Below are 25,410 nucleotides of genomic sequence, written 5' to 3' on the forward strand. Positions count from 1 at the left end.
TTTTACTGCTCAAGCCATCAAACAATAGAAACTTAATATCAGGCTTTAATGTCCATAGGTATGCCACGCCTCCTGAAACCAATAGGCTAGATCAAAGCTACTGTCTTAAATTGCCAAGTTGGAGTTTCCAGTGGTTCTGCAAGGGTAGCCCTAAATCAGTGGTTCTTAACTGGGGACGACTTTGCTCCCCAGAGCACATTTTCCAATGTCCAGAGACATTACTGATTGTTCAAAGTAGGGGCATGCTGCTGACTACTAGTGGGTCCCTCTCAGCTGATAAATATCCTACAGTACACAAAATAGCTCCTCACAACAGAGGAATTATTAAGCCTCCAAAGTCAATAATGCTGAAGTTGAGAAACCCTGCCCTAGGTAGAATACATTTAAATAATTTTATCTGAAGTTTTCAAGTGAACTTATTAATGTTGAGGATTATATCTACGAATAAATGCCATGGCTCAGTGATCAGTTTTTGCAAAAAGTGGTAGCATCCACTGAAGAATACAAAGTACTCTGAAAATTGGAAAAGTGAGCATAAAGCTGTTATTCCTCTTAAAGGGTATCATCATTAAAACAGTGTCAAGATATTAAAAGGTCCTGAAAATAGAACACAGACTAGTCAATAATTTCAGTAATAATGTTCCATATGCAGAACTTTTGAACTTGAATATTTGGACTTCTAAGACCATTATTGCTGTTGTTCAGTTCCTAAGTTAAGTCTGACTCTTTGCAACCCCATGGACTATAGCACGCAAGGCCCCCCGTCCTTCATTGTCTCCCAGAGTTTGCTCAAATGCATGTCTGTTGAGTTGGTGATGCTATCTAAGCATCTCATCCTCTGCCATATAGTATTTAAAAACATTATTAACTACCAGAAGAAAAGTTTTTATGCTATTTAATAATGCTAAGATTATGAAGAGTATTTTCAGAAAAATTAGTAACTCTTCTTATGCAAAATATTGTAGAATATCACAAGTTAATGAAATCAATATCTCCACTGAATACACAACTGAAGTTAAAATTGATCATGAGACAAAAATGTTTCAATTTTATTTTCCAATTAACTAAGACATTTTCAAGCCAAACTGTTTATCTAATAGCATTCAAAATTTCTATTTAGCAAAAATAGACTCCAAAGAGAATAGCTTCTACTAATCATTACAAAAAGCAATTTTGAAAAGTTGTCTCCAAACTTTTTAATTTGAAGGTTAAGATCTAATTATTAAGAATAATAACAGCCTTTGCAAATGGTTGCTTCTCCCTCGGGAAGACTTTTTTATGTTACAAATCCATTAAAATTTTTCTAAGTTCAGATATAGTTTCCATCTAGTCAAATCTAGTTAAATCAAATCAAGTCAAATCTAACTTTCCCAGCAATTCCAATTCATTGGCAAACATCTTTTCTCTTAGAAAATTAGAGAACTTAACATTTGTATCACTCGTTTTGGATCTTAATGGTATATTGCCTCACTTTTTTCTTAAGTTAAATTTTCCATTTATTTTTTATCTTTTCAGTTAAATACTCAGATTATAAATTCCGTATCATAAAAGCCTATTCTAAGGCAAACCATTCAATATCACGGTAATCCAAGTCTATGCCCCGACCAGTAACGTTGAAGAAGTTGAAGTTGAAGGGTTCTATCAAGACCTACAAGACCTTTTAGAATTAACACCCAAAAAAGATGTCCTGTTCATTATAGGGGACTGGAATGCAAAAGTAGGAAGTCAGGAAACACCTGGCAAAACAGGCAAATTTGGCCTTGGAGTATAGAATGAAGCAGGGCAAAGGATAATAGAGTTTTGCCAAGAGAACGCAAAGCAAACACCCTCTTCCAACGACACAACAGGAGACTCTACACATGGACTTCGCCAGATGGTCAACACCGAAATCAGATTGATTACATTCTTTGCAGCCAAAGATGGAGAAGCTCTATACAGTCAGCAAAAACAAGACCGGGAGTGGACGGTGGCTCAGATCATGAACTCCTTATTGCCAAATTCAGACTTAAACTGAAGAAAGTAAGGAAAACCACTACACTATTCAGGTATGACCTAAAGCAAATCCCTTATGATTATACAGTGGAAGTGAGAAATAGATTTAAGGGACTAGATCTGATAGACAGAGTGTCTGATGAACTATGGACAGAGGTTTGTGATATTGTACAGGAGACAGGGATCAAGACCATCCCCATGGAAAAGAAATGCAAAAAAGCAAAATGGCTGTCTGAGGAGGCCTTACAAATAGCTGGGAAAAGAAGAGAAGTGAAAAGCAAAGGAGAAAAGGAAAGATATTCCCATCTAAATGCAGAGTTCCAAAGAATAGCAAGGAGAGATAAGAAAGCCTTCCTCAGTGATCAATGTAAAGAAACAGAGGAAAACAACAGAATGGGAAAGACTAGAGATCTCTTCAAGAAAATTAGAGATACCAAGGGAACATTTCATGCAAAGATGGGCTTAATAAAGGACAGAAATGGTATGGACCTAACAGAAGCAGAAGATGTTAAGAAGAGGTGGCAAGAATACACAGAAGAACTGTACAAAAAAGATCTTCACAACCCAGATAATCATGATGGTGTGATCACTCACCTAGAGCCAGACATCCTGGAATGTGAAGTCAAGTGGGCCTTAGAAAGCATCACTATGAACAAAGCTAGTGGAGGTGATGGAATTACAATTGAGCTATTTTAAACCCTAAAAGATGATGCTGTGAAAGTGCTGCACTCAATATGCCAGCAAATTTGGAAAACTAAGCAGTGGCTAGTAAAGTAATGCTCAAAATTCTCCAAGCCAGGCTTCAACAATACGTGAACCGTGAACTTCCAGATGTTCAAGCTGGTTTTAGAAAAGGCAGAGGAACCAGAGATCAAATTGCCAACATCCTCTGGATCATCGAAAAAGCAAGAGAGTTCCAGGAAAACATTTATTTCTGCTTTATTGACTATGCCAAAGCCTTTGACTGTGTAGATCACAATAAACTGTGGAAAATTCTGAAAGAGATGGGAATACCAGACCATATGACCTGTCTCTTGAGAAACCTGTATGCAGGTCAGGAAGGAACAGTTACAACTGGACATGGAACAATAGACTGGTTCCAAATAGGAAAAGGAGTACATCAAGGCTGTATATCGTCACCCTGCTTATTTAACTTATATGCAGAGTACATCATGAGAAACGCTGGGCTGGAAGAAACACAAGCTGGAATCAAGATTGCCGGGAGAAATATCAATAACCACAGATATGCAGATGACAGCACCCTTATGGTAGAAAGCGAAGAAGAACTAAAGAGTCTCTTGATGAAAGTGAAAGAGGAGAGTGAAAAAGTTGGCTTAAAGCTCAACATTCAGAAAACTAAGATCATGGCATCTGGTCCCATCACTTCTTGGGAAATAGATGGGGAAACAGTGGAAACAGTGTCAGACTTTATTTTTGGGGGCTCCAAAATCACTGCAGATGGTGATTGCACCCATGAAATTAAGACGCTCACCACTTCCCTGGTGGCTCAGATGGTAAAGCATCTGCCTACAATGCGGGAGACCCAGGTTCGATCCCTGGGTTAAGAAGATCCTCTGGAGAAGGAAATGGTAACCCACTCCAGTACTCTTGCCTGGAAAATTCCATAGACAGAGGAGCGTGGTAGGCTACAGTCCATGGCGTCGCAAAGAGTCGGACACGACTGAGCGACTTCACTTACTCCATGCAAGGAAAGTTATGACCAACCTAGATATCATATTTAAAAGCAGAGACATTACTTTGCTAACAAAGGTCCATCTAGTCAAGGCTATGGGCTTTCCAGTGGTCATGTATGGATGTGAGAGCTGGACTGTGAAGAAAGCTGAGTGCCAAGGAATTGATGCTTTTGAACTGTGTTGTTGGAGAAGACTCTTGAGAGTCCCTTGGACTGCAAGGAGATCCAACCAGTCCATCCTAAAGGAGATCAGTCTTGGGTGTTCACTGGAAGGACTCATGTTGAGGCTGAAACGCCAATACTTTTGCCACCTCTAGCAAAGAGTTGACTCGTTGGAAAAAACCCTAATGCTGGGAAGGATTGGGGGCAGGAGGAGAAGGGGACGACAGAGGATGAGATGGCTGGATGGCATCACCGACTCGATGGACATGGGTTTGGGTAGACTCCCAGAGTTGGTGATGGACAGGGAGGCCTGGTGTGCTGCGATTCAGGGGGTCGCAAAGAGTCGGACACGACTGAGCGACTGAATTGAACTGAATGATACACTTAGAAAATATTAAAGGAAAGAAAGGAGGAAGATGAGTAGGAGGGAAATAAGAAGGGAAAAAGGAGAAAGGAAAAGAGAGAGGAAAAAAGGGAGGCAGATGCAGAAGGACATGGAGGTGGAGAAAAGTTCTTTATATTACTCTTGTGTTACTCAAAAATAAGAGGTTTCTCTAACTCCTCTTTAAAATGAAAGCATTTTCAACTGCCTCATAGATACTGAAATGCATCAATTTCAATTCAGCAACACAGACCCTGATCCCTATGCCTAGATGTAATATTTGATGTTTCTCTAGTCTTTCTCATTTGAGATTAGTAATCTAAACTCTATGTTAAGGGGATAAACCCAGCTCTTAAAGAAGAGTATTAGAGTATGAGACAGGATTAACTTGAAAAGCATAATACACTTAGCATGATTACATATTTAGAAAAAAACTTTTATTTGCATAAAATATATACAGAAAGCTCAAGATAGGATTCTTAAAACAGATATGAGCAAATTATTTTCCTATTGAAACCCTTAAATATCTTCTCATTTCATGGAAGATAAACTCTAATTCTTAAACTGTATAGACATCCTTTCTACTTCTTTAATCTCTCCTCTTTCAGTTGCTAATTCAGACTCTGAGTTTGAACCAAACCAAATTTGCTTCCCTTTTTCTAAAGCTCCATCTCTTTCTATCTGAACTTTGCAAGTAGTCCTTACTCCCAACTGAGTTCCAAGCCTCTTGGTCCCCAACACATGTATAAGTGTGTACACCTAAACACACATACAATCATTTTTTACTTCCTACTTTGCTTCTTGCAAAAATTTCAGGGACAGTTGCTTCCAGGTGAGGGGTCAGGTCTCTGAGTTCCTGTGAGAATCCTGCACTCCATCCTCCACTCCCTCTCTCCTGACCGAACCACAGCAGAATGAGACTGCATACAAGACTAGTATGTAAGCTCTCTGAAGACCTTTATTCCTCTCTTTGTTGCTTTTTAGGCACTGGCGTGTCTGACTCTTTGCGACCCTAAGAACTGCAGCACACCAGGCCTCCCTGTCCATCACCAACTCCCGGAGTTTACCCAAATTCATGACCATTGAGTCAGTGATGTATCCAAACAACTTATCCTCTGTCATCTCCTTCTCCTCCTGCTCTCAACACTTCCCAGCATCAGGGACTTTTCAAATGAGTCAGCTCTTTGCATCAGGTGGCCAAAGTATTGGAGTTTCAGCTTCAACATCAGTCTTTCCAATGAACACTCAGGACTGATCGCATCTAGGATGGACTGGTTGGATCTCCTTGCAGTCCAAGGGACTCTCAAGAGTCTTCTCCAACACCACAGTTCAAAAGCATCAATTCTTCGGCGCTCAGCTTTCTTTACAGTCCAACTCTCACATCCGTACATGACTAATGGAAAAACCATAGCCTTGACGGGATGGACCTTTGTGGGCGAAGTAATGTCTCTGCTTTTTAATATGCTATCTAGGTTGGTCACAACTTTCCTTCCAAGGAGTAAGCGTCTTTTAATTTCATGGTTGCAATCACTATCTACAGTGATTTTGGAGCCCCCCAAAATAAAGTCTGACACTGTTTCCACTGTTTCCCCATCTATTTGCCATGAAATGATGGGACCGGATGCCATGATCTTAGTTTTCTGAATGTTGAGCTTTAAGCCAACTTTTTCACTCTCCTCTTTCAATTTCATCAAGAGGCTCTTTAGTTCTTCTTCACTTTCTACCATAAGGGTGGTATCATCTGCATGCCTGAGGTATTGATATTTCTCCCGGCAATCTTGATTCCAGCTTGTGCTTCTTCCAGCCCAGCGTTTCTCATGATGTACTCTGCATATAAATTAAATATGCAGGGTGACAATATACAGCCTTCACATACTCCTTTTCCTATTTGGAACCAGTCTGTTGTTCCATGTCCAGTTCTAACTGTTGCTTCCTGATCTGCATACAGGTTTCTCAAGAGGCAGGTCAGGTGTTCTTATATTCTCATCTCTTTCAGAATTTTCCACAGTTTATTGTGATTCACACAGTCAAAGGCTTTGGCATAGTCAATAAAGCAGAAATAGATGTTTTTCTGGAACTCTTGCTTTTTCCATGATCCAGAGGATGTTGGCAATTTGATCTCTGGTTCCTCTGCCTTTTCTAAATCCAGCTTGAACAGGTAGAAGTTCAAGGTTCACGTATTGTTGAAGCCTGGCTTGGAGAATTTTGAGCATTACTTTACTAGCATGTAAGAAGTGCAGTTGTTCAGTAGTTTGAGCATTCTTTGGCATTGCCTTTCTTTGTGATTGGAATGAAAACTGATCTTTTCCAGTCCTCTGTCCACTGCTGAGTTTTCCAAATTTGCTGACATATTGAGTGCAGCACTTTCACAGCATCTTCTTTTAGGATTTGAAATAGCTCAACTGGAATTCCATCACCTCCAACTAATTTGTCCACTAGGTTCGTATTCATGCTTCCTAAGGCCCAGTAGACTTCACATTGCAGCGTGTCTGGCTCGAGGGGAAACACCTTAATCTGTAATATGTTCTGTATTTAAAATTGCAGAATATTTTACTATTCACAGTGTCCCTGTATCAAAATATCATCTAATAAAGGTTTTTCTTTTCCTTTCCAAAAATTGAATTAAGACATTAAGTAGAAATTTTGAAAGACACAGAAATAAAACTGGTATAATATACAGAATCCCTGTATCTGGAGATGGCCTTTGCAAACATTTTGTTGAATTTACTTTCCATTTATTTTCTATGCATGTCACTTAAACAGTTAAAATCAATGAGGGCAAATAGATTATATCCTGAATTTTAAAATAATTTTATACCATAACGTATTGCCCTATGCCATTAGGCCATTATCTTTGTACTACACTTAATTTCAAATGACTGTTTAATACTATTATATGAATGTATCACAATTTACTTACCCATTTCCCCATTAATGGTCATTCAGATTTCTTTATGTGTTATAGCTGTTTCCTGCTTTCATGAAACAGAGGTGATAGAACCCTACATGCTTGGGTGGATTTTTTCTTCCTTCCTGTCTCATGTAACTTGGCATACAACAGTTGCTTTGGTACAGTGATATATTTAGAGAACTGTGTTCTAAGTGCGTGAATAAGTAGGAATTTAGGGGAAGAACCACTTCTTCCTCTGCCTTATAAGTTGCTGATAAATACAGTCATGACTCAGGGAATAATAATGAGTCATTTAATTTGCTTAAAGCACTTCCCCTCAGATTCAGTGAAATGGCAAGCTTAAAATTGCTGGCAGCTGACGATGTTGTAGTTCTTTTATAGTTAAGGGAGTAGGAGTGTTTTCTGCACTGCTTACCTGAAAGTTGATCATTCCAGAAGTGTAAATGTATAATGACTGCATAGCAGTAAGTTGGTATGACAATAGTACCAATAACAATGATAAACAGAACAGGTTTCAGAGTTCCAAAAGTGTGCATATGTAGGGACAGTATCTCTCGCAACTTGGTGAATTATAGCAAAATGCATTAAAGTGTCTACACGGTGAACTTTTTTTCTTGGCAAAAGGTCAGTAATGTGTCTGTTAAGAAAAGTCATTTATGCCAACAATTTGCTTCCAGTATTGATGAGAGAGAAAAAGTCAAATAACTGGATTAAATGGCTTTTGCAGTTTGACCTCCCGGAAGAGGATGAAAAGAAACTCAAGTCCTCTAAATACTCAATTATAAAGTGCTTTGACGATGAAACAGCCTTCCTCATCCCTAGACACTATTTTCCCAGTAAAAGATGAGACAAATAATTTCCATATGAAGGATACTTTTGTTAGGATTTTCTATCCATCTGAGAGATATTGCATTTTCTCATCTATGAAAAGAATCCAAGAAAGGGTAAGAAAACTTCCAACTGCTTTGATATCATTAGACCAGAAATTGACTCTATTTTTTTAATTAAAGAAAGCAACAGAAATAAGAGAAAAAACCTTTGTCTTAGATGTAACTCCGGCCATTTGACACCCCATGATGAGAAGGTCTCATAGATGAGAGAAGAGGGAAAAAAAGAAATCTAAGTAGAAATGTAGGACAGAAGGAGGAAGCATTCTGTAAGAGTACTAACATCAGCACTTGCCCAGATAGTGCCCCAGAGGTGGCTTTGATGGGCCAGGGCTGGGGACTGTTGCAGACCAATTGAGTACTGACTGTAATTTCCAGAGCAGATGGCCAAACAGGCACGTGGGTTTCTGAGAGGACGCTACTGGGCCTTTACCCACATTTTCCACGTACCTGGGTAGGCAGATGGCAGAACCAGCTGACAAATGAAGAAGACGAAGTTTATGTGTTCTATTTTTTCCCATAAATAATAGAGATCAAAGTCCATCTTATTCGATGTATAAAATTAATTCTCAACACCACATATATCACTTAACTACAATGATTCTATTTTTATTCAAAAACTTTTAGAAGCTATAATTTTCCATATTGCTTGTACAGACTATCCAGGTTTCTGAATGACATGTTTTAGCTTGAATATCTAAGAGAATACAAACAAAATTTCCAAGATCAAAGAAGCAAAATCTCATTTTGTACTTAAAATTTTCTATAGTTATTTGAAAAAGAGTTTGAAATACAAGTAGAAATAATTAGATATTTAGAAAGAAACTATTTCCTAATTACTAATAATTCTCAATAAATGGATTGTCATCATCGATTTATTACTAAATGTTCCACTAGACAAAACAATACTTTTCCATACATTTAAAAATGGTTTAAATAACTAGTATTATTTATATTTTAAGTGTGTGCATGTTATGTACACTTCCCAGGTGGCGCAGTGGGGAAGAACCCACCTGCCAATGCAGGAGATGCGGTTTCAACCATTGGGTCGGGAAGATCTTCTGGAGAAGGAAACAGCAACTGACTCTAGTATTCTTGCCTGGGAAATCCCATGGAAGGAGACCCTGGAGGGCTACAGTTCATGGAATGGCAAAAAGTCAGATATGACTGTGCAAGTGAGCAAAGCACTGAGCACATGTTTACACATGGATTTGAATAGAAACACCATCATATAAAATTTAGTATGATTTTCTTTTAATCAAATGGCATGTATTGACCCTTTTTGGAGCATACTTTTAGGAAATGTGTGTTGAAGCAAAAATGCTTTCAAGCAATTTGCAGTCAGGTTGAGGAGAGAGAACATATAAAGAGAACTCAACCAAAAGCTTGTTCTGAAGAAGCAGACTAAGGGAAAATTAATGTTGAATTAAATTAAGTTTGTTTTAAATGACCAGGAAAGAGTGGGGGCAGCTGAATTATCTGACTTGTTTGTGATTAATGATGGATTTCCAACAACAGCAGAAACTGTAACAGCTAGTTTTTTCTTAAGTTCAGAAAGTATGATACCAAACTACACAGCATCAATTTTTATCTGTTATTTTGAAATCCAAGTAAGAACGTTTTGAAGTGATTCCACATAGCCAATACAAACAATGCCATTTATGTACCTCACAAATCCCTGACGGAAAGAGGAATGTATCACCATTTGAGTCCAAAGAGGTAAGACTGATCCCAGTGGTTCTGCATGCGGGTGATGTTGATCCTTCAGGGGACATTTGATGACTGTGATGTCTGGAGACATTTTTGCTTGTCACCGCTGGGGAGGGGGCTCCTACTGGCATTGAGTGGAGAGAGGTCAGGGAAGTGCTAAACATCCTACAATGCAGAGAACAGCCACTAGCAGGAGTAATCTAGCCTCAAATACTGATGGTGCTGAGACTGAGAAACCCTGATTTATCCCCACATGTGTCTGTGTATGTGCATCCAGTCATATTCGACTCTTTGCAACCCCATGGACAGTAGCCTGCCAGGCTCCTCTGTCCATGGGATTTCCCAGGCAAGAATATTGGAGAGTGTTGCCATTCCCTCCTCCAGGGGATCTTGCCTACCTAGGGATCAAACCCAAGTCTCTTGTATCTCCTGCACTGGCAAGCAGATTCTTTACCCCTGTGCCACCTTATCCTCACATAAAACCTGCTAAACACTCAATGGAAAGAGTAGCTCAAGGAAATAAAAAAGATTGACCCCCAAATCAAGAAAGTTGTAATACAAGAGGTTAGTCTATTCTGCAAGCACATCTATATTTTCTTTTTCATTTTTAAAATATATTTATTTATTAATTGAAGGATAATGACTTTACAGAGTTTGTTGTTTTCTGCCAAACCTCAACATGAATCAGCCACAGGTATACATATGGCTCCCTCTTGAACCTCCCCCCCATCTCCCTCCCCATCCCACTCCTCTAGGTTGATACAGAGCCCTTGTTTGAGTTCCCAGAGACATACAGCAAATTCCCATTGGCTATCAATTTTACATATGGTAATGTAAGTTTCTATGTTACTTTCTCCATACATCTCAGCTTCTTCGCCCCTCTCTCCATGTCCATAAGTCTGTTCTCTATGTCTGTTTCTCCATTGCTGCCCTGTAAATAAATTCTTCAGTACCATCTTTCTAGATTCCACATATAGGTGTTAGTATATGATATTTATCTTTCTCTTTCTGACTTACTTCACTTTGTATAATAGGCTCTAGGTTCATCAACCTCATTAGAACTGACTCAAATGCGTTCCTTTTTATGAATGAGTAATATTCCATTGTGTATATGAATCACAACTTCTTTATCCATTCATCTGTCAATGGACATCTAGGTTGCTTCCATGTTCTGGCTATTGTAAATAGTGCTGCAATGAACATTGGGGTACATGTGTCTTTTTCAATTTTGGTTTCCTCAGGTGTACGCCTAGGAGTGAGATTACAGGGTCATATGGTGGTTTTATTCCTAGTTTTTAAGGAATCTCCATACTGTCTTCCATAGTGGCTGTATCAATTTACATTAGCACCATCAGTGCAAGAAGGACATCTACATTTTAGATGAAATTAAATAAAAAAATTTCTCAAACCCTCTTCAATCTAATTCTACTATTTGAATTAGCTCTCAAAACTTCCTCAAAATAGACATTTTACTCTAGCCATGTGAAACTCCTCAGTGTCTCACCAGGGATTATAAGTAATTCCATACCATTATTTCTGTTGTTCTCTTAACTTCCAACAGTTTCTTTTCTCCTATACTTTTCTTTTCTATCTATTCAATTATTTTATACCTTCTGATAGTTGGGTAAAAACACTTTTTAAAAAAAGAATAAAAACTCAACTTTTGTACATTTATTATGTCCACAACATAATTTGTCATTTAATCCTTGCCCTTTGTTGTTTTATATCTTGCTTTTTATGTAGACTATATATGCTCTTGAAGTAAAAATCACATATCATTCATAAACTGTATGATTCCCTTGGTATTTCACACCAATATATACAATATACAGATTAGCATATACAACAAACATTCATTAAATTCTCATTATTTCTTTTAGAGGGATAGGAAAATCAAAGGTGGAAAAAGATAAGGAAGAAAAGGATAAAACCAAGAGAACAGGCCTTGCAACAAGTTAGTACATGTTTTCAGTGATCTTTGCTCATGTGAATTGCATCTATCCTATAATTTAATATAGTTTTGTGTGTGTGTTTGCTCAATCACTCAGTTGTGTCCAACTCTTGGCAACCCCACAGATTATAGCCGACCAGTCTCCACTAGAACATTCAGGCATGACCTAAATCAAATTGCTTACGAGTATACAGTGGAAGGGACAAATAGATCCAAGGGATCAGATCTGATAGACAGAGTGCCTGAAGAACTATGATGGCATTTTGTAACATTGTACAGGACACATTGATCAAAACGATCTCTAAGAAGAAGAAAGGCAAAAAGGTGAAATCGTTGTCTGAGGAGGCCTTACAAATAGCTAAGAAAAGAAGAGAAGTGAAAGGCAAAGGAGAAAAGGAAAGATATATCTATCTGAATGTAGAGTTCCAAAGAGTAGCAAGGAGAGATAAGAAAGCCTTCCTCAGTGATCAACGCAAGGAAATAGAGGAAAACAATAGAATAGGAAAGACTAGAGATCTCTTCAAGAAAATTAGAGACACCAAGGGAATATTTCATGCAAAGATGGGCACAATAAAGGACAGAAATGGTATGGACCTAACAGAAGCAGAAGATAGAAAGAAGAGGTGGCAAGAATACACAGAAGAACTATACAAAAAAGATCTTAGTGACCCAGATAACTATGATGGTGTGATCACTCACCTAGAGCCACACATCCTGGAGCGCAAAGTCAAGTGGCTTTAGGAAGTATCACTATGACCAAAGCTAGTGGAGGTGATGGAATTCCAGCTGAGCTATTTCAAATCCTAAAAGATGATGCTGTGGAAGTGCTGCACTCAATATGCCATCAAGGTTGGAAAACTCAGCAGTGGCCACAGGACTGGAAAAGGTCAGTTTTCATTCCAATCCCAAAGAAAGGCAATGCCACGGAATGTTCAAACTACTGTGCAACTGCACTCATCTCACATGCTAGTAAAGTAATGCTCAAAATTCTCTAAATTAGGCTTCAACAGTACGTGAACTAGGAACTTCCAGATGTTCCAGCTGAATTTAGAAAAGGCAGAGGAACCAGAGATTAAATTGCCAACGACTGCTGGATCCTAGAAAAAGCAAGAGAATTCCAGAAAATCATCTACTTCTGCTTCACTGACTCTACTAAAATCTTTGACTGTGTGGATCACAACAAACTGTGGACAATTTTTAGAGAGATGGAAAGGTCACCTTAACTGCCTCCTGAGAAATCTGTACACAGGTCAAGAAGCAATGGTTAGAACTGGACATGAAACAATGGACTGGTTCCAAATTGGGAAAGGAATATGTCAAAGCTGTATATTGTCACCTTGCTTACTTAACTTATATGCAGAGTACATCATGTGAAATGCCAGGCTGGATGAAGCACAAGCCAGAATCAAGATTGCAGGGAGAAATATTATTAACCTCAGATATGCGGATGACACCACCCTTATGGAAGAAAGAGAAGAGGAATTAAAGAGCCTCTCAATGAAAGTGATAGAGGAGAGTGGAAAAGCTGTTTTAAAACTCAGCATTCAAAAACCGAAGATCATGGCATCTGGTCCCATCACTTCATGGCAAATAGCTGAGGCAGCAATGGAAACAGTGATAGAGTTTATTTTCTCAGGCTCCAAAATCACTGTAGATAGTGACTGCAGCTATGAAATTAAAAGACGCTTGCTCCTTGGAAAAAAAGCTATGACAAACCTAGACAGCATATTAAAAAGCAGGAACATTACTTTGCCGACAAAGGTCCATCTAGTCAAAACTGTGGTTTTTCCAGTAGTCATGTATGGATGTGAGAGTTGGACTATAAAGAAAGCTGAGTGTTGAAGAACTGATGCTTTTGATTTGTGGTGTTGGACAGGACTTTTAAGAGTCCCTTGGACTGTGAGGGGATCTAACCAGTCAATCCTAAAGGAAATCCTGAATAATCATTTGAAGGACTGATGCTGAAGCTGAAGTTCCAATACTTTGGCCACCTGATGTGAAGAACTGACTCACTGGAAAAGACCCTGATGCTGGAAAAGATTGAAGGCAGGAGGAGAAGGGGACAACAGAGGATGAGATAGTTGGATGGAATCACTGAATCAATGGATGTGAGTTTGAGCAAGCTCCTGGAGTTGGTGATGGACAGGGAAGCCTGGCGTGCTGCAGTCCATGGGGTCGCAAAGAGTCGGATGTGACTGAGCAACCAAACTGAACTGAGTCACCTCTGTCCATGGGATTTTCCAAGTAAGAATACAGGAGCAGGTTGCCATTTCCTCCTCCAGGGTGTCTACCTGACTCAGGGATCGAACCCTGGTCTCCTGCACCTCCTGCTTTGGCAGGCAGATTCTTTACCACTGCACCACTTTGGAAGCCCAAAGGAAGAGAAGCAGAAAACTGAAAGAAGAATAGGCCTTGTGACAAGTTAACACATTTTTTTCAGTGATCTTTGCTCATGTGAGTTTCATCTGTTTTATCATTTAATCTAGTTAACTTCCATTTTATCCTGTCTCAAAGTGCATTTACATATGTGGAAATAAGTTTCTGTTTTCCAAGAAATACCAACTGAAGAAAAGCCATTGTACATTCACTGCAAGAAGCAGACCTGATTCTTACAATGGAGGGTGGCGGCTACGGTTGGCCTCTCGATACAGACTACGTGGGGCTGATTTCTGGATTACCCACTATTAACTATATGACACTGGGAAAGTCAGTTAGCTTTTCTGTCTTGGAGTGCTTCATCTGTTCTACTGGAATATTAACAGTGCCCAGTTCACATGGTTGTTATGATGACTAAATGAGATAATCTATGTTAAAGGCTTAGCACAGTGCCAGGCAGAGCAGGAGGGCTCAGTAAATGTGAGATGGCCTCATTATTCAAAACATAACTTAATCCTGTGATCCCTCAAGATCTTATCTGTTAACATGACCTTAGATCTAAGATCTTCAAATCATCTTAGTATTTCAAACATATGGTATAATGTCCTTTAAGTGAAATGATTTTCTTTCTCAATTCCTCCAGAACTTTACAGTTCACTGTACCTCAGGTGGGCAGATTTGGTCATTTTCGAATGTATTTTGCATGTTTAAATATATCTAACGTAAAAATCTAAAAATAAAGAACTTAAATGTTCTTAATCTCACATCCTATAAATCTGCTTTTGTGTGTTCGTAAACACTGGGTTCATGGTGAGATAAATTAGCACTGTAAAGTACACATATGTCAACAATTACTAGGTGCAGTAATTTAAGGCCTGATTCACTAAACTTTCCTTTGGCCAATAGGCACCCTTGCACAAGAAATGTGATTGGGGGGCGGGGCAGATAAGAGGACTAAAGTATAAATTTTACATTGACTCCATCTTTCATATTCCAAAGTGCTATGACTTTCAGAGTACTAGTCCTACACTTGTGGCATACCCAATTAGCTCCTTCCCATTGACATTTATTTATGTCATCATTTTCCCTGGATTAGTTCTGATTTATAAATAAGCAAGCTTGTTGAAAGCAAAGCAGAACTGTGATTTAACCCAAGGTAAGAAAAATGTGCAGGTTTAGTTGATCAAAACATGTAGTAGGCCTGGTGAAAAAAATTCTCCTATGCAATAAATGGCAAAGTGTTTAAGTTTTACCTGTTTGATTTAGAAGGGTCATTAATTCAGAATCCATTCTTCTGTTCTTAAACCTTAAAGTTTAATTGATAAATAGTGACTTTCAGTGGTGTAATACAAAACTTCTCAGCATGGCTGGAATATCTAACTTCCTAATATTTCACTTGGATTCATTGTTTAAATTTATGGAAACCATTTTAAAAGTATGACTCTAACAGAGAGCATTTATATGTTAGAGAGAAATAGTATGTGTGTATTCCTGAATGTTGTAAAAGGGCAGAGAGAACAACACAATGTTATTCCTGACTAAAGGTAACTTGAAATAAGCTATAGGCCAGTCAGCAACTTAGATAATAGATTCTTTATAGGCGTCTTTCTCCCTTTGCCACAAATTAAATAGGCAAATAAACACAGAACAATAGCAACAAACACCTAGAAAATAAAGTGGTTGAAATGTATGGAATTTATTGTTATATTTCTTTACTACCTCGAGACTAGAAGGTTTAGCTCAACACTCTTAAGACCAGCAGATACATGTTAATTCATGTCTGTCATTAACAAACAGAAATGATTGCAGTGGCCTGTTTATTTGTGGTCTTACCTCTGACCTATGCGGTATATTTTCCTTGGATTATTTTCCCTGAAACTGCTGATTTAATTTCACTCTCTTCTGCTCTAAGCATTCAGGGCTTATTATCTGTCTGTTCTTGAAAAAGTTATCTTTTCTAATTTTCAGTTTTCTCATCAGCAAAACCTCTTTTAGGGATTTAATGAGATATTATATGTGAATATAATAGAAGCTAAGTAGATTTGACTTTAACACAAATCTGAAATACTTGTGTTTTTAGGAGAAGCATATTACTATGGTTCACCAGAAATACAATTAGGCACAAATCCAATAGAAATTGAATGAAATGTATTGAATTGTGTTATAATTACCTCTTTGAGATCTTCTTTACCCCAGTTTCTCCAACACCAGTGGCCTGGCTTCGACACTGTTTGCAGATGAATTGTCTTAACGTCTCTAAAGGTGTCACTCCTCTAGATAAGAATTTTTCCATGGTTTGAAATTGCTTAAGAAATGAAGACAAACTCTTATTAGTTACAGGCTCTGTATAATTTAACCCAAACCACCTTCTACCTCCTGTCCATAGCATCCAACACATAGACCACACGCTGCCCTCAAATATTCTCAGTGTTTTCCTGCCTTTACTTATATTTCTCCCTCTCTGCCATATGGCTTGTTGAAATTCTACTGAAGGATTTTCTCAACAACTATTCAATGAATTGAATGAAAATTAATAACTAATTATAATTTGTTCTTTAAGTTTATAGAATGATCTCTTTTATTCTCTAAAGCTTTACAATCAATTGAATCTGAGTTAAAATGATATCAGTTTAGTGTAAAAAATAGTACAGAGCTTACTTTTGGGGTGAGTGGCTGAATATTTAACTTTTCAAACAATTAAGTCTATGTCAAAAAGACATGCCAAGTTACTAATGTGTCACTTCACACTTTTGTACAATTACTTTGGAGCCCATTTACTGCATTAATAAATACAAAATATGACAAGCGTGTAGGGCATTTTCATTAGGATTTGGAACACTAGAGGTAAACAATATTCACACATCTTTTGAGCAAACCAATAATTTTATTAAAGCTACTTGCAAATACATGCCTTCTTTCCAAATTTTGATGTCAAAGTGAATAAAGTAAATGAATGAGAAAATAGTATACATATTTTTAATATCCAAAATGTGATTGAGACGGCAAGAAGTCTGGTGTAAAGGTCACATCTGAGTAGTTGCTCTAATGTGCTCTGACATGTTTCATCCATAGAGAGTACAAATAGAAAATTGAGTTTAAACTGAAAATTAATCTAAAAATACTACTCCCATAATTCAGACACAGGAATTCTGGCATGTTCAAAGAACACTGAATGTGCAATATAGTTTGATCACTTTTAATAATAGTTATTTAGATTAAGTTAACTCAAATCTCTTTTCTAGGGTCTGCTTTGCTGCTTGGCAAGTCTTTTACACATATAAACATCTGAGGATGTTTGTTGAAGGAACAAGTGAGAGCATGAACAGCCACTTAGCATCTCGAAAGCAGTGATTTAATTATCTCCCTCCTATATACAGCTCAAAATTATTTTCAATCGAATCTAAAGATATCTCTCCTACTTTTTTTTTTAACAAGGACTGGATTTATTAATCCAACTCTTTCCAAGTGCCAGACATAATGCTAAGCTGCACAGATAAAAATGAATAATAATGCAGTCTTTGCCTAAAGGAGCTTACAGGCAAGTGAAAAAGAAATGCAAAGTTTAAGATTTATAGAGGAGCTGTCTGAGGAAGTCATCAATCAAGATAGATGTTCCGTTGAAGTTTAGAAGATACAGATAGAGAAGCATTGTTTGAGGGAAATATGAAAATTCTGGGCCTGTGAAGCATTTCAACAAAAATCTATGAATGCTAACATTATTTTTGGTTGCAATTTTTCATTCTTTCTCAAACCATCCACATTCCCAGTTCTCATTCTTGATTACTTATCTACAAATAAAAGCATCAGATCTGAAGGTCAGATTACCACTTCTTAACATGTGTAATAATAAAATGGATGACCTAAGATTGTTTTAAGTTGGACTTTAAATTTTGCACTTATTTTCATATTGAGGGTTAGCTTTTGTCAGAAAATTTCCTAACCAAAAAAAAAAAAAAAAAAGTTTAGGCTGGATGTAATTATTATTTCTGAAGGATTTAAGGGAATAAAGATAAGAGAAACATCATTTCTTATTTTACCTACTTCTGTATTTTTATAATGACTATATAAACTTAGTGATTGAGAGCAAATTAGAAGGTGAACATAACACAAAAGGGAGTAAACATTTATTAGTTAAAAATAACACTCAAAAAAATTGAATCAACCTAAAACACTGATACAAATTCCTCCCATTTGAAAGGATAATGGCTGTGGTGCCTTGGCAAATATGGAGAAATGAACTTATAGTCAAACAATAGATGGTGAGGAAGAAATGGTTGAGTGACATCTACACAACCAATTAATAAAACTCCCACCAGAATAATCAAGCAGTTGACTAAACTCAATGGTTGAATATACACACACAGTTAATGAGTTCAAGTTTAACTGCTTAAGGAATTACGGGAAAAGAGGTTATATGAGGTTAACTGTGTATCCATTATCCATTTTCTTCACCTCACAGCATTGTCATTGTACCTACATACAAAATATGGTGATTGCTCATTCATAATATAGAATGAATTCATAGGAATTTAACGTTGATACTTTTTCTTTGTAAATCATATTATCTAAATCTGGTACAATGAAAAGTATATTAGATTACTGAAAAATAAAAAAGGATGATCCACAATGTAAAACTGATTACTCAGCGGACAAAAAACTAAAGTGATGCAAGTCTTCCATTTTCTTTAGTCTCTTGAATCTTGCTCCTCCCTCTAGAGTTCAGTTCAGTTCAGCTCAGTCCCTCAGTCGTGTCTGACTTTGCAACCCCATGGATTGCAGCACATCAGGCTTCCTGTCCATCACCAACTCCCTGAGCTTGCTCAAACTCATGTCCATTGAGTCACTGATGCCATCCAACCATCTCATCCTCTGTCATCCCCTTCTCCTCCTGCCATCAGTCTTTCCCAGCACCAGGGTCTTATCCAATGCATCAGTTCTTCTCATGAAGTGGCCAAAGTATTGGAGCCTCAGTCAGCATCAGTCCTTCCAATGAATATTCAGGGTCGATTTCCTTTAAGACTGACTGATTTGATCTTCTTACCGTTCATAGGACTCTCAAGAGTCTTCTCCAACACCACAGTTCAAAACAATCAATTTTTCAGCGCTCAGGTTTTCTTATGGTGGAACTCTCACATCCATACATGACTAATGGAAAAACCACAGCTTTGACTAGATGGACTTTTGTTGGTAATGTCTTTCCTTTTCAAAACACTGTCTTGGTTTCTCATAGCTTTTCTTCCAAGTAGCAAACGTCCTTTAATTTCATAGCTGCAGTCACTATCTGCAGTGATTTTGGAGCTCAAGAAAATAAAGTCTGTCACTGTTTCCATTGCTTCCCCAGCTATCTGTCATGAAGCGATGGGACTAGATGCCATGATCTTCGTTTTTTGAATGTTGAGTTTTAAGACAGCTTTTTCACTCTCCTCTTTCATTTTCATCAAGAGGCTCTTTAGTTCTTCTTCGTTTCCTGCCATAAGGGGGGTGTCATCTGCATATCGGAGGTTATGGATATTTCTCCCTGCAATCTTGATTCCAGCTTGTGCTTCATCCAGCCTGGCATTTCACATGATGTACTCTGCATATATGTTAAATAAGCAAGGTGACAATACACAGCCTTGACATATTCCTTACCCAATTTGGAACCAGTCCATTTGTCCATACTTGGCTCTAACAGTTGCTTCTTGACCTGCATGCAAATTTCTCAGGAGGCAGGTAAAGTGAGCTGGTATTCCCATCTCTTTAAGAATTGTCCACAGTTTGTTGTGATCCACACAGTCAAAGGTTTTAGCATAGTCAGTGAAGCAGAAATACATGGTTTTCTGGAATTTTCTTGCTTTTATCATGATCCAGCAGACGTTACAATTTAATCTCTGGTTCCTCTGTCTTTTATAAATCCAGCTTGAACATCTGGAAGTTCTTGGTTCATGTACCATTGAAGCCTAATTTAGAGAATTTTGAGCATTACTTTGCTAGCATGTGAGATGAGTGTAGTTGTGCAGTTTGAACATTCTTTGGCATTGCCTTTCTTTGGGATTGGAATGAAAACTGACCTTTTCCAGTCCTGTGGCCACTGCTGAGTTTTCCAACCTTGATGGCATATTGAGTGCAGCACTTCCACAGCATCACCTTTTAGAATTTGAAACAGCTCAGCTGGAATTCCATCACCTCCACTAGCTTTGGTCATAGTGACGCTTCCTAAGGCCACTTGACTTTGCACTCCAGGATGTGTGGCTCTAGGTGAGTGATCACACCATCAATGTTATCTGGGTCATTAAGATCTTTTTTGTATAGTTCTTCTGTGTATTCTTGCCACCTCTTCTTTATATCTTCTGCTTCTGTTAGGTCCATACCATTTCTGTCCTTTATTGTGCCCATCTTTGCATGAAATGTTCCCTTGGTGTCTCCAATTTTCTTGAAGGGATTTCTAGTCTTTCCTATTCTATTGTTTCCCTCTATTTCTTTGCATTGATCACTGAGGAAGGCTTTCTTATCTCTCCTTGCTACTCCTCGGAACTCTGCATTCAGATGGGAACATCTTTCCTTTTCTCCTTTGCCTTTCACTTCTCTTCTTTTCTCTGCTGTTTGTAAGGCCTCCTCAGACAAACATTTTGCCTTTTTGTGTTTCTTCTTCTTAGGGATGGTTTTGATCAACGTCTCCTATACAATGTTATTAATCTCTGTCCATAGTTCTTCAGGCACTCTGTCTATCAGGTCTAATCCTTGAATCTATTTGTCACTTCCACTGTATACTCATTAAGGGATTTGACTTAGGTCATACCTGAATGGCCTAGTGGTTTTCCCTACTTTCCTCAACTTAAGTCTGAATTTTGCAAGAAGGAGTTCATGATCTGAGCTACAGTCAGCTCCCGGTCTTGTTTTTGCTGACTATATAGAGCTTCTCCATCTTTGGCTGCAAAGAATATAATCAATCTAATTTCGGTATTTACCATCTGGTGATGTCCATGTGTAGAATTGTCTCTTGTATTGTTGGAATAGGGTGTTTGGCATGACCAGTGCATTCTCTTGGCAAAACTCTTTTAGCCTTTGCCCTGCTTCATTTTATACTCCGAAGCCAAACTTGCCTGTTACTCCAGGTATTTCTTGACATTCTACTTTTGCATTCCAGTCCCCTATGATGAAAAGGACAACTTTTGTGGGTGTTAGTTCTAGAAGGTCTTGTAGGTCTTAATAGAACCATTCAGTTTCTTTGGCATTAGTGGTTGGGGCATAGACTTGGATTACTTTGATACTGAATGGTTTGCTTTGGAAACAAGCAGAGATCATTCTGTCATTTTTGAGACTGCACCCAAGTACTGCATTTCAGACTCTTTTGTTGACTATGAGGGCTACTCCATTTCTTCTATGGGAATCTTGCCCACAGTAATAGATATATCTGTCTAGAACAGAAGTAGCTTAAATGTTAAAGTTGGAGGTCAAGGTCCAGGAATGTGGGAGATGTGGTTAGGAGTTGCCTTCCTCCCCCAGTTGGCTCCATACAGGTCTTTCAAACAAAACTGCCCTACTGGTAATTAAAAATTGCACAGTCATAGCACATAACACACTCTACTAGGTTATAGGGAGTACATTAAAAAATAATCATCCTACCTAAGAATTTGAAGATGCTATTGTATATTTACCAGTTTGTTTCAGAACTGAACCTTCTAATTTTTTTTTCTTCTTTCAGTGATTCTTCCACAGATCCGTTCTTTAAAATGATTCAGCCACCATGTTTCTCGCCCTTTGACTTCAACATCCTTTCTATCTGCTACATCTTTTGTTTTTTCAATTCTCTGAATATGAGCTAATTCTCCTTCTTCAAAATTTAGTCTTAAAGTTGTACTTTTATTTCCAGACACCTCATCTTTCTGCCCTGTTTTCTAAGCAGTTTGAAATAAGGTATTTATGCATATTTAGAGAAAGATACATATATTATAGAGAAAACACACATATTATAGAGAAAAATACATAAACAGTTTGATGAATTTGTAAAAAATAAAGTCACCAGAGAAACCACCCACAAAGGACACAAACATTAACAATATTATCTCCCCAGGGATAAGTAGTGTAATGATTTCTATCACTTCAGATTAGTTTTGTTTTGAACTTTATATAATTGCAATTATGTAGCATGTACCTTTTGCTGCTTGTTTCTATTGCTTTAAATCGTGTTTGTGAGATTAATCCATATTGCTTTGTGTAATGATATTTCATACATTTCTATTGCTATATAGTATTCTATTGTATCAATATGTTTATTAGTTATTTGTTTGTTTGCTTTTTTAAGTTTTTTTTTTAATGTGGACCATTTTTAATGTCTTTATTGAATCTGTTAAAATATTGCTTCTGTTTTTTTGTTTTGGTTTTTTGGCCATAAGGCATATTGGATCTTAGCTCCCCAAGCAGGAATCGAACCCACACTCCCTGCATTGGAAAGTGAGGTCTTAACCACTGGACCAGTAGGGAAGTCCCCTGTTTATTGGTTATTTGAAAACCCATGTTTATTAAGTGCTTATTCAAGTCATTTGCCCAAATAAGGTAGACGATGAGGTTCTTTAGTGTATCTACTGATTTAAAAAATTCTTTATATATTCTATATTCAGGGCCTTTATTAAATATAAGTTTTACACATGTTTTCTCCTACTCTGTAGCTTGTTTTTGTGGTGCCTTTGGATAAAAAGATGGTCTTGATTTTTAAATGAAGTTTAATAATTGGTCTCTCTTTTAAATTAAAGTTTTCTGTTCTATTTGCTATCTATAAAGTGATGAAGTTATTCTACTATTTAAACTTTTGGAGGATTTATTCTTTTAGGTTTTAATCATCTTGGAATTTGTGTGGTGTGTGTGTGTGTGTGTGTGTGTGTATGGTGTGTGAAGTAAGAATCCAGATTTTCTCATCTGATATCAAAAGCAACATTTATTGAAAAGTTCATCATTCCCTTCTGGCACTAGAGAAATGCAATTGCCATATATCACTTAATAATATGTCAGAATAATGTGTCTGTTTCTAGACTTTATTCTGTTTTATAGATGTGCTTTCCTTGACACCAATTTCATGTTGTCTTAATTTCTGAGTTTAGAATCACTATTAATATCTGTTAGACAATGTCTTAATATCTGCTACTTTGTTTTCCTTCAAGGTACTGTTAACTTTGTAGCCCTCAATTTATATGTAAGTTTTAGACTTACCTTATCAATTTGCACTAAGACAACCAGCTGAAAATTTGAATGAAATTTCATTTATTCTAAAGATCTTATCTGTAGATTACTGACTACAGAACATGCCTGTAGATTGTTTTGCATTTTTAGGTACACAGTCATGTTAACTGCATATAATGATAGTTTCATATCTTTCTTTTCCTCACTATATATGGTATTAATTTTTCCTTTCCTCTTGCACTAGCGAGGACTTTAACGGCATGGCTGACTAGAAGTCTCTCCCTTGCCTTGTACCCAAATATTAGGGGAAGTCTTTTGTTCTTTTATTAAACATGACATCTGCTACATACTAAATCTGCTTCCCTGGTGACTCAGATGGTAAAGCATCTGCCTGCAATGCAGGAGACCTGAGTTTGATACCTGGGTCGGAAAGATTCCCTGGAGAAGGGAATTGCTACCCACTCCAGTGGTCTTGCCTGGAGAATTCCACAGCCAGAGGAGCCTGGCAGGCTACAGTCCTTGGAGGCTCAAAGAGTCAGACACGACTGAGTGAGTAACACTTCATATGCATACTACCTGATATGATTAGGTCATTTCTTATATTCATAAATTGCATAGACTTTTTATCATGAATGGGTGTTGATTTTTATCAAATGCTTTTTCTGCATCTATTGAATTATTCATATGTTTTTTCTTATTTTATGTTAATTTGTTGAAATAAATTGATAAATTTTGAATATAAAGCCATACTTGGATTTCTAGAATAAATTCCACTTTATTTCTTTATGCTCTTTTTAATATATTGCTTAATATAATATGTTAGTATTTTTATAATTTGCATCTACAGTCATAAAGAGTGATTGACCTAAACTTTTCTCCTCTTTTACATACTGGTATCAAGGTTGAACCAGACTCATAAAACTAGTTGGAAAGTGTTTACTCTTTGTCTATTATCTGGAAAAGTTTTTATATTTTATTTCATCCTGTATATCTTCTGGGAAAAAATGTTTGACTAGATTGGTGTTATATTTTCACTACAAAATTCCAAGAATTCGCCTGGGAGCTAAACCAGGCCTGGAGTTTCCTCTATGATAAATTCTCAATTTTTGTAATTATATTGTGTTGTTTGGATTTTCTATTTTGTGAGTGTGTTACTTATTCTAAGGTGTTGTTTATCCAGGACTTTTTCATTTCATCTAAATTTTCAAAGTTTTTCGCCACACCTGTTCTTTGACCTGCTATTTATTATCTGGAGAATGTGTGGTGACAGCCACTGTTTGCTTCCTGACTTTAGCGATCTGTGTGTGCTGTGGGGGAGATGGTGACGTTTGATCAGTTCTATCAGAAGTTTATCAGGATATCTAGAGAAAACTATCATTTGAAAAGATAAATACACCCTAATATTCAAGGTAGCACTATTTACAATAGTAAAAATATGGAAGCAACCTAAATGTTCTTTGACAGATGAATGGATAAAGATGTAGTGCATATATACAATAAAATATTACTCAGCCATAAAATATTGAAAATCAGGTAATGCCATTTGCAGCAACATGGATGGACCTCAAGATTATCATACTAAGTGAAGTAAGCAAGACAAAGACAAATATATGATATCATTTGTATGTAGAATCCAAAAAAATATATAAATGAACTTATTTACAAAACACAAATAGACTCAGGGATATAGAAAACAAACTTATGGTTACTGAAGGGGAAGAGGAGGGAAGGATCGATTAGGAATTTGGGATTAACATATACACACTACTATATATAAAATCCCCTTCATGGATCACTGCCTTGGTGTGGTAAAGGAGCTTGCATAACTCAACGAAGCTATGAGCCATGCCATGCAGGCCACTCAAGACGGATGGGTCATAGTGGAGAGTTCTGACAAAATGTGATTCACTGGAGGAGGGAATGGCAAACACCCCAGTATACTTGCCGTGAGAACCCCATGAACTGTATAAAAAGGCAAAAAGATATGACACCAAAAGATGAGCCTTCCAGGTCAGAAGGTGTCCAATATGCTACTGGGAAGAGCGGAGGGCAACTACCATTAGCTTCAGAAAGAATGAACCGGCTGGGCCAAAGCGGAAATGACACTCAGTCGTGGATGTGTCTGGTGATGAAAGTAAAATCTGATGCTGTAAAGAACAGTATTGCATAGGAATCTGGAATGTTAGGTCC

General features: G+C 37.4%; 1 protein-coding gene across 1 annotated transcript in view; it reads right to left on the minus strand.

Moving 5' to 3' along the window:
• LOC145516220 (uncharacterized) overlaps positions 1 to 25,410 on the minus strand; it is a 282,964-nt gene that overhangs the window by 97,058 nt on the left and 160,496 nt on the right. The window contains exon 3 of the mRNA XM_081517335.1: positions 16,236 to 16,369. Coding sequence (XP_081373461.1) covers positions 16,236 to 16,369 — 134 coding nt within the window. The remainder of the gene's footprint in view (positions 1 to 16,235; positions 16,370 to 25,410) is intronic.

The sequence above is a fragment of the Giraffa tippelskirchi genome, chromosome 8 (assembly GCF_054371585.1).
Source record: "Giraffa tippelskirchi isolate mGirTip1 chromosome 8, T2T-mGirTip1v1.2.pri, whole genome shotgun sequence".
Classification (NCBI taxonomy): domain Eukaryota; kingdom Metazoa; phylum Chordata; class Mammalia; order Artiodactyla; family Giraffidae; genus Giraffa; species Giraffa tippelskirchi.